General features: G+C 40.9%; 1 protein-coding gene across 1 annotated transcript; it reads right to left on the bottom strand.

Annotated features, from left to right (window-relative positions):
• Positions 1-1,825: 1,825 nt before the first annotated feature.
• LOC127338682 (acidic endochitinase SE2-like) lies at positions 1,826-2,725 on the bottom strand. The gene has a single exon (XM_051364707.1). It carries the CDS (start codon positions 2,723-2,725, stop codon positions 1,826-1,828), a length of 900 nt encoding a protein of 299 aa, XP_051220667.1.
• Positions 2,726-10,329: the final 7,604 nt, after the last annotated feature.

Genomic DNA, 10,329 nt, shown 5'->3' with positions numbered 1-10,329 from the left:
TCCTTAAAGGTGTTGTTACACTATATCCTATCACTATAGCGCTCGCACTTACCTCCTCGACGTGAGAGGACCCAGATCCATCATTATTGTGTGTATATTCACGTTGTAGGACCAAAACCTTGAGTTTGCTTCGGTGAGATAATATTTAGCAAAACCTTGAGGTCCTTCGATCTGATAAGTGCACGCATGACACGACCCGTTGTGTACTTCAAGAATAATTAGAAACCAATATTGTGCACATGTGAAATGGCGGGACTATCAAGGAGTTATTAGTAGCCTCAACCGACCATAAAAACATTTGCGTGCTTTTGTCGGTAAATTTGACTTTAACCAATCTTTACTTTTCTTGAAGTTCCTTTAAAGATAGGTTTTAGAAGAGATCTAACTGATAAAGAGTGGGTGGCATGGTTGCAAGATCAATTAAAAAATATCATATGTTTCCTAAAATACTCGTGGAAACTAAATGTTAAGATATTCACGTGGTTCCTTCGTAGAAAAGTTGTACTCGTCAAGGATAACCTTCCTATACGTAAATGAAATGGGTGTAATACATAATGTTTTTGTGATTCAGAAACATTGAGCATTTTAATGACATGGAATTGGTTTTACACACATGGCAACACACTCCACAAAAGTATGGAAAAAATAGAGAATTAGAATAAATAGATTCAAACAAATAAAAATAAAAACTCGAACTAAATGAATAGAATGAACCAAATAAGTGAAAATAAAGAAATTTAAGAACACAAATTTAAGTAAGAACTACAAATCCTAAAAAAATCCGGATACGTTAAAAGTAAATGAGAGAATGTTATAAACGTAAAACTTATAAACTAGGGGAAGATATGAAATAATTTAACTATTCCATAAAAACAAGAAAATCATAGACTTTTCGCATATAATACATGTTCTTTGTGGATCCCCTAAAGTTATTTCATTTTATTTAATTTCTTCAATTTAAGTTTTTTCCATAATATTATTCAGTACCATGTTCCGCTTATTTTTAAAATTACATTTTTATTACTGGTATTCATCTTTTTCGAGGTGCATCACTCGTCCTTGAAGGGAATCCTGACAATTGGTTGCTACAAGCCAAATAATGTTTTCATTAATTAGTAATGTAAGGGTGATTTTTTTGTTATAAATGCTTAACTTTTGAAAATAAGATAAAGGAACACTTGAGGAGATATCAAATGAAATGAGGTATTGGATGCATCAACCCTTCGGTGTTTGAACTCGTAAAAGCAGGTAGATAAACAAATGTTTAGGAGAAGGATTTCATCAAAGAAGATCACCGTTGCCAATCACAACACTCGTCTATAGCTAAAATGTTATCGATAGTTCAACATGGACTACATATAGACTGAAATTAGTTAAGATGCACACTAAAACTCATATAGATGCATAAAACTCGGAGAAAAATATGGAACATTTTATAATTTGGAATAGATTGATACCAAAGAACTCGACGAGGTTGAATGAACAAAACACGATTATTGTAGTTATGGTGGTCAATTCCGCACAATATTAATAGAGCCTTAACAATTAAGGATTTTACATAACACCAACAATAATTATATATCCGGGGCAAAAAAATGTCAACATAATAGAACTTAGCTTCAAAATATCAATTGTGTACCTTTTTATTCATAATTACACATACATGCATATCTCTAGAACACTGTTATGCTAACTACCAATATATATGATCTCGTCTCAAGGAATTTACACACTATAATATGATAAAGAACATGGTAGGCACACGACACTGAAATGTTGGACATGTGTAATACCGCGGACAAAGTGCCTTCCACAACGGAGAAAATCACACATAACTCTTGATGGAGGAACTGTATCCGCTCTGATCATCATAGTACTTAGACCACAACATGACGCCGCCGTACTTGGTCGAGCCCTTGATGAGCGGTAACACACGAGATGTGAGCTCATTGGCAGGAATGAATCCCGTGCCTGCCGCATCCTTTGAGCTGGAAGCTGGCAGTCCCAGAAAGATCTTACCTGCCGGCACCGAGACCCACTTATTCCACGCATCCATGAACGCAGCGCGCCCTGCGTCGAACTGACACTCCTGATTGTTATAGAACTGCACCCACACATAATCGAACAACCCTGTGCTGATTGCGCCGCCATCCCACTCATCTGGGAAAGGGCACTGCGGTGCCGCGCTCAACAACACTGTCTTCCCGCCATTGTTCCCCAATTTCTTGAGGTCTGTGGCGAGGTTGTTCCAGAACTTAGCACCGCCGAGCTCGATGTCGAAGTCGATGCCATCGAGTACAGCGGCGCCGAGAGGGCGGGAGGAGGAAGTGCCGCCCAAGAAGTTGTTCCACAGATACATGGCAACCTGACTGGCATCACCGGGAGACGTGAGGCCATAGTTTCCATCGGCACCGCCGATGGAAAGGAGAACTTTCACGCCACGGCTCTGGCACGAGCTGATGTCCTTGCTTTGGCTTTTGCATCCGCCAGAGGAAGGATCGCAATGGCTTGCAAGGTCTAGCTGTGGTGTCTGGCCTTTGCCGAACTTGGGAAGGAACGCCAGAATGACGAACTCATAGTTCCCTGATGCGCATGTTTCGGCAAGCGAAGCCTCGCCGTCATTCTGGCCCCAGTAGATGGCGATGCTGCCTGCGTGGCACGTCGCAAGGAGCGCCAAAAAGAATAATGTGATGAGCTGAAAGGGAGTAAGAGCTCGGCTTGCCATGTCTGGGCTTGCGATGAGTCGGACTGTCGGAGCGAGCCTAGCTGCCAGATGCTCACTTGAGAAATAATACCCAGCCACTAAGGTGTGCTCTGTGCCTCTGTATTTGAGTTGTGATATGGCTACTGCGTACGTCTGGGTTTTTATAGTGGCTTGATGAAGCATCCCAGCGTCGTAGAGTCACGGATGCATTTTAGCAGCTACTCCGTAGCTTTCATGCCGTGGCTCCTCCGCTCTTGCATCTGAATTTACCGATAGCTGCAGCGCCAAAACGTTCCGTTGCGGTTGGCATGTTTCCGTGGTCATCTTACTCGGACTGGTCACGGTTCATCAAAGATTAGTGAAGCAGCAGACTGCGTTCAAATCACACACTTTTTTTTTCCTTTTTCGATGAAAATCAAAAACACCCCACCTTATTAAACTGGAACACCAACAATACGGGCGATAAAAAATTGGGCCTTCTTCTCCGTTCGCTGTCTCAGCGGAGTGCCTGGCAAGATGCATAAAAGTCTTACACAGTTGGTGATAGTTTACTGCGGTACATAGTGCCGATAGTTTAATTATTTGCATCTTGAAGTAAACTCCACGATGGTTAATGCTTAAATGGAGCGAGCATATTTGCAATGGCCCTGAATAGAGGAATATGAAATATTCCTAATAAATTTGGTTTTTTTACTACTCATCCAAATTAGCAACTTCACAGAAATTATAAATTGAATACACCAGCAAATGTAAGAACGGGACGGCGCCGGTCCGCTCCGCCCCCGGTGGCCTTGGGGCCTTGGAGGTGTGGCCGACCACTGCCTCTCGCCGGGTTTTCGTTCTTTGTTGGGTTATTTTCAGCGTCTTCTTCGGATGGTGAGGCGGCGGCTAAGTTAGAATAAGGTCCTTCCCGCTCTATCTTTGCTTCGGTGATGTGTCTAGCATCAATTGAGGGCGCATGGAGTCGTGTGCTCGGCAAACCTCCTAGGATCTGGTCGGTTTTCGTGTTTGTTGAAGTGGTTTCAGATCATTCTCTTCCGATATACGATTGTCATCTACAGTGACGGTTGCTGCCCTAGTGCGCTGATCCTTTGGAGAGTTAGCAAGACGACTTTCCGTTTGCTACTATAACAAGCTCTACTACCACAAGCTTTGCCTGGCTCCGATGATGGAGGGGCGAGAACGACGGCGCGCCTTCGGCTTGGGTTACTGTTTTTTAATTGTCGCTAGGTGGTCAAAAGTTCTACTTGTACCTTTTATTACTTTTGGTTTTGTTTGTACTATTATTGATGATTATTAATAGATGAGCGGAATTTTCGCCACAAAAAAGACGGGATCTTTTTCGTAGTTCTGCCATTTAAACATGTGGAATATTAGTTCATGAATGAATAGTCTTGAAGCACATGATGTGAGATAGCTGAATAATTGACATAAAACCTGCTCCTCCTGATCGCTCCCCAGAGGCGACCAAAACCCTAGGAAACCACCTCCCCAGTGCCCCCCAGCTGCCGCCGCTGACAGGCCAGCAGCGCCCGGCAATCAAAGACGGATGGTGCGAGTAGACACACCCTGGGCTCCTCGTCTTCGCACGAATATGGGTGCGTGTGGGCTATGAAAGGTGGGGCTGCGGTGGTGCACAGTTGTAATATCCAAGGTTTAGAGGCTATAAAATGAGAGAACATCAAAGTGTGCATTGCATTCATGCATATAAAATCCGGGGAATTTTCGCGCTTTCAAATAAAACTTACCACAGTAACTGAAGTTTCACTTGACTTGCTGGAATTGAAGTAGATCATCAAGTCAATCGCTATAAACTTCACTGTGATCTTTGCTAGATTTACATCAACAACACCTTAAGTAAGGGTCTACTACAAGATCTTATAAAAGATCTCAACATGACATTCCTTACAACAACACATGAATAATTATTCAACCATAAATTTAAGAACACAAATAATCAAGAAACCATTCTTTACTTATCGTTTCCATGTCTTTTACTAAATAAATATTCATACCATGATTCGCATGGTATATCCTTTCAACTACAATACTCGAATCCATGTCAAGAACATTCATACCAATTCCTTATTAAACCTTGACCATTCCAATCTTGTTTCTCCAAACTCATCTCCAATAAACTTCTGAGAAAGGAGAGGACCATCCATGTGTTTATATTTTCCATTGAGTATAACCCTAGGTTAATATTCAAATCCTATTCTAGTGAGATAAGTCCTTGATAATAACTAATGCTATAAGAAGTACAAATCAAGTATTAAATCCTACTTTAACAAGTCAACACTTGATGGTAAGTAAGAACCTCTTTTACTAGTGATCCAAGAGAGACAAGTGTTGGGATCATTACACCTTGGTAATGATCATAAACCCTAGAGGAACCCTACTTATCCCAGAGAGCTCAAGCTACATGTGTATACTCAAGTATATTGACCAATACTTGATCTTGGAGAGGAGAACCATGTTTCACTAATGAATCATTATAGTCCAATGCATTGATCATTATAAATTGGGTAATGATCATAAACCCTAAGAATCTAAGTGAGTGTGATGAGAGGAATAATAAAGAGAGATTAGTGAGGAATAAGTTGATCATGTCCAATGCATAATCATGCTTTGTAGAATTAGATGAGAAAACAAACTTATGTGATCATCAGAGATCATCCACCACATAAAATGATAGATCCCTAGCAATTAAACCTAAACCATTTCTCATGCCTTGAGTAGAGGAGTTGTGGCATTACCCTAAACCTTATTTATCCAAACACTAGAGACAACCCTAACATTGTTTTGATATATGAATCCTAACAAAGTGACGAGGAATAACCCTAGCCAATAAAACATGACCAAAGCTTATGCCATATCTTAATTTTAGTTGTGTATCACTTGTGTGATCATCACTAAAACCCTAGACCACATTTGAATTTTAATTCAAATACCACTTAGGATCATAAGTAGAACACTGCCATACCTCATGCCTATGTATACTTCAATTTAGTGAATCTTATGCAAAACCCTAAACCATTTTATATACGATCCACTCCACATAAAATATTACGTCCTAACTTGTGTATCATAGATCACAAGTATAAACCAAGCTAGTTATACCTAAGCTTAAATGCTATTTAAGTGAGTAGAGTGGAACCAATATCCAACTCTATTTTTGCCTTCCAAGTAACTTGTTTAGCTGACCAAATAAAGTAGTGTTCTATAAAATAGAATCACCGTATAAGCAATTGAATTAACCATGAGGAATATAGGATCTATCCTAAATAATTTAAGCTAAACCTTGTTAGTGAAGATTGGTGATTATAGAGTTTATCTCACCACTTTTCTTAAACCCTTAGAAACAATTATCCACATAAAATCATGATCCAACCCATCCTCATTACCACTATTTAAAAACTCTAGCTATAATTAAAATACTTGTAAACAATGAATATGGTTAAGCACTCTAGCTAAACCTAATAATATGTTTACCATGAAAAATGGTATAAACTTCAAATCACCTAAACATATCTGGTTCCTAGATTAAAAAGGAATTGAGATAAATATTTTAACCCATATCTATTTTATTTTTACCTCACTAAAACACAAATTTAATCAAATATTAAATATCTTTTTAAACAACACAACTATACAGTAAGCATTGTTATCGAGTTATGTTGACATTCAAATAATTTAGAACCTGCAAAATAAAACAGAAATCAATTTGAATACCAAATTCAAAAGAGAAAATAAAAACAGAAAATAGAAAAGGGAGAAAAAGAAAAGGAGGCTTACCTGGCTTACCTGGCCGTGCAGCCCAGCAGCCCAGGACCAGCGCCACCTCAACGGCCCAGTTTCAGCCCACCGAGTCCGCGTACCGCTTCGCGATTAAAACGAAGGACCGCGTCGTCATCTTCTTCTCCCGAGACGGCTGCGCATAGGAGGAGCCCGACCACGTCGTCGTTGGCGATAGGGACGCTGCAGAAGTTTCTAGAACTCCACCCCATACCTCTCACATCCGACTCTATCCGAAGACATCAAGATTCGCGCCCACACTCAGCTCACCATCGCCAGTGCATCTCGGCCAGTGCCGCCGGTGAGCCGACGAACCAGACCTCGCCTCGCCCTATAAATGTGTCTAGAGCACCGCCAGGAAACCCTAGCACCTCGCCACCCCTCTATTCCCCCTCAGAACCTCTCTATTTCTCAACTTCGTCCTTGACTGGTCGCCGGTGTCGAGCACGATGTTGTCGATTGAGGGCATCCCGGAGCCCATAGCTTAGCTCAATCGACGCGTCTGGCCTCATAGGTCATCTTGGTGGAGTATTGCATCGAGGGAAAGCCTGAGTGAAGTGAATTCGGAGGATTTCTTCCGCAGCAGATCGCCGGTAATGGCGAATTACTTGCCGTCTCCGTCGACAATCGCCGGAGCCGACCAGACCTTGAGCTTCAGGGTGATCTTGCACCTATTAGTTCCAAGTTTCGCATCCCGTAGCCTCCGATTCGATTCTCGCCGAAGGAAACCGCCGCAGATGGGTGCCGCCGGAGATGCTCCGGTGATCATCTGTCGGAGATACCCCTACCATCGTGCTGAGCATGTTGTGGGGATGCTGGCGCACTCATCTGCGCATCCCAGGGGGCTCAGTAGCGCTAGCGCCGTCGTGATTTGGTCGCCAGCGTTTAACCGACGTCAACGCCAACGTGGCGGTGGGGTCCCGTGTGCGTGTTGATTGGTTGTTGCCATCGTGCAACTGACCTAGTCAACGACCCCACCAGTCAGTGTCTAGGGCTAGGTATGAACCGGTACATTTAGTGTTTTAGATTTAATTCAAAAATCAGAAAATCACTGAAACTTTTCCCAAATAAATAAAATTCATTTTAGCTGAGGAAAATATAAATAAGATATAAAAATTCTCACAAAAATTAAATCTACTCAATAAAAATATAATATAAAAATGTTTGTCAAAATAAAAAATTCAATTATTTAACCTTTATTAATTATTCCCTTTTTTTATCCTTAATTCAAATGAAAGTTATTCATTAGTTTAATTTCAAAATTAAATATTAGCTATTCAGTAACTAAGTAAAATACTAAGATTAATTTTCTTGGTCATATGATCTTTAACTTAAATATTAGTAGTATTTTTATAAACCCTAAAGTGAAAATTACCATTTACCATTTTCTTTAAATAATAATAAAGCAAGAAAATACTAAAAGATAATATTATTTTGATAGCTTAAAAATAGTTTACTTAAACATTTTTAGTTAACAAATTATTATTTTAAAACCTAACAATAAATATAAAACCCTAGTTTCTAATTAAACCCTAAGTAGTATGTATCTTAATTATTAAATCATTTAAAATTAATAAAATGTTAAATCCATTATTAATTATATTTCAAAGTAGTTAATAAATTTAACTTGATTACCAATTATCATTTTAAAAATGATATCACAAATTTAGAAACCCTAGTTCTAATATAAACAAGAACCTTGATCTCATTATTTTATGTGATCACCCTAAATTAGTTTCAATCCTAAAACCCTAGGGGTTTATCCCATGTGATCATTTGAACTTCACCTTTACCTTTAGAACCTTAATATGCAACCAATAAATGCATGCACATGATCTACTAACATAAAACAAAACCACTTCACATGAAGTCATCATTCCATATCTTCATTCTTGAATAAACCTTTTATGATTCACTAGTGCCACTTAAGTGTGCAAACCCTAGCTTGCTCATCTCATATTGACACCATTGATCACCATTCCTAAATACCACCTAACTGGAATCAACCTCAACCATCATACCCTAGTAGAACCATGGTGATCAACCATGATACAAACTTGTGTAGTAATTCACATCACATGCTCCTATTCCACTAAACCCTATTTAGGAAACAATAAATCATCTAGCTTTGGAACACATTATTAATTACTTAGTGCTGCTTGCGTGAGGCAGCTCCTTGTGACGGTGCTGGCGTGTAGTTGACGTGGGAGATAGAAATCTTTGTGGTGTAACTTTTCTTCAGGTCCCCGGCAACGGCGCCAGAAAAAATGCTTGATGGCGTGTACAGCACACGTCCGTTGGGAACCCCAAGAGGAAGGTGTGATGCAGGCAGTAGCAAGTTTTCCCTCAGAAAGAAACCAAGGTTTTTCGAACCAGGAGGAGCCAAGAAGCACGTTGAAGGTTGATGGCGGCGGGATGTAGTGCGGCGCAACACCAGGGATTCCGGCGCCAACGTGGAACCTGCACAACACAACCAAAGTACTTTGCCCCAACGAAACAGTGAGGTTGTCAATCTCACCGGCTTGCTGTAACAAAGGATTAGATGTATAGTGTGGATGATGATTGTTTGCAGAAAATAGTAAAACAAGTATTGCAGTAGATTGTATTCGATGTAAAAGAATAGGACCGGGGTCCACAGTTCACTAGAGGTATCTCTCTCATAAGATAAATAGCATGTTGGGTGAACAAATTATAGTCGGGCAATTGACAAATAGAGAGGGCATGACAATGCACATACATGATACGATGAGTATTGTGAGATTTAATTGGGCATTACGATAAAGTACATAGACCGCTATCCAGCATGCATCTATGCCTAAAAAGTCCACCTTCAGGTTATCATCCGAACCCTTTCCAGTATTAAGTTGCAAACAACAGACAATTGCATTAAGTATGGTGCGTAATGTAATCAATAACTACATCCTCAGACATAGCATCAATGTTTTATCCCTAGTGGCAACAGCACATCCACAACCTTAGAACTTTCTGTCACTGTCCCACATTTAATGGAGGCATGAACCCACTATCGAGCATAAATACTCCCTCTTGGAGTTAAGTGTAAAAACTTGGCCAGCGCCTCTACTAATAACAGAGAGCATGCAAGATCATAAACAACACATAGGTAATAGATTGATAATCAACATAACATAGTATTCTCTATCCATCGGATCCCGACAAACACAACATATAGAATTACAGATAGATGATCTTGATCATGTTAGGCAGCTCACAAGATCCGACAATGAAGCACATGAGGAGAAGACAACCATCTAGCTACTGCTATGGACCCATAGTCCAGGGGTGAACTACTCACTCATCACTCCGGAGGCGACCATGGCGGTGAAGAGTCCTCCGGGAGATGATTCCCCTCTCCGGCAGGGTGCCGGAGGCGATCTCCAGAATCCCCCGAGATGGGATTGGGGGCGGCGGCGTCTCAGTAAGGTTTTTCGTATCGTGGCTCTCGGTACTGGGGGTTTCGCGACGAAGGCTTTAAGTAGGCGGAAGGGCAACGCGGGGGGCCACACGAGGGCCCCACACACCAGGGCCGCGCGGCCAAGACCTGGGCCGCGCCGCCCTGTTGTGGCGGCCCCTCGTGGCCCCACTTCCTTTCCCCCTCGGTCTTCTGGAAGCTTCGTGCAAAAATAGGACCCTGGGCGTTGATTTCGTCCAATTCCGAGAATATTTCCTTTGTAGGATTTCTGAAACCAAAAACAGCAGAAAACAGCAACTGGCTCTTCGGCATCTCGTTAATAGGTTAGTGCCGGAAAATGCATAAATACGACATATAATGTGTATAAAACATGTAGATACCATCAATAATGTGGCATGGA

This window comes from Lolium perenne, chromosome 3, assembly GCF_019359855.2.
Source record: "Lolium perenne isolate Kyuss_39 chromosome 3, Kyuss_2.0, whole genome shotgun sequence".
In the NCBI taxonomy this organism is placed as follows: Eukaryota; Viridiplantae; Streptophyta; class Magnoliopsida; order Poales; family Poaceae; genus Lolium; species Lolium perenne.
Note: the sequence above shows the minus strand (reverse complement) of the source record. Positions and strands in the feature narration are given on the sequence as shown.

Bases quoted from the DNA above. Each gene is read 5' to 3' on its own strand.
- LOC127338682 (XM_051364707.1), bottom strand. From the start codon at position 2,725: ATGGCAAGCCGAGCTCTTACTCCCTTTCAGCTCATCACATTATTCTTT.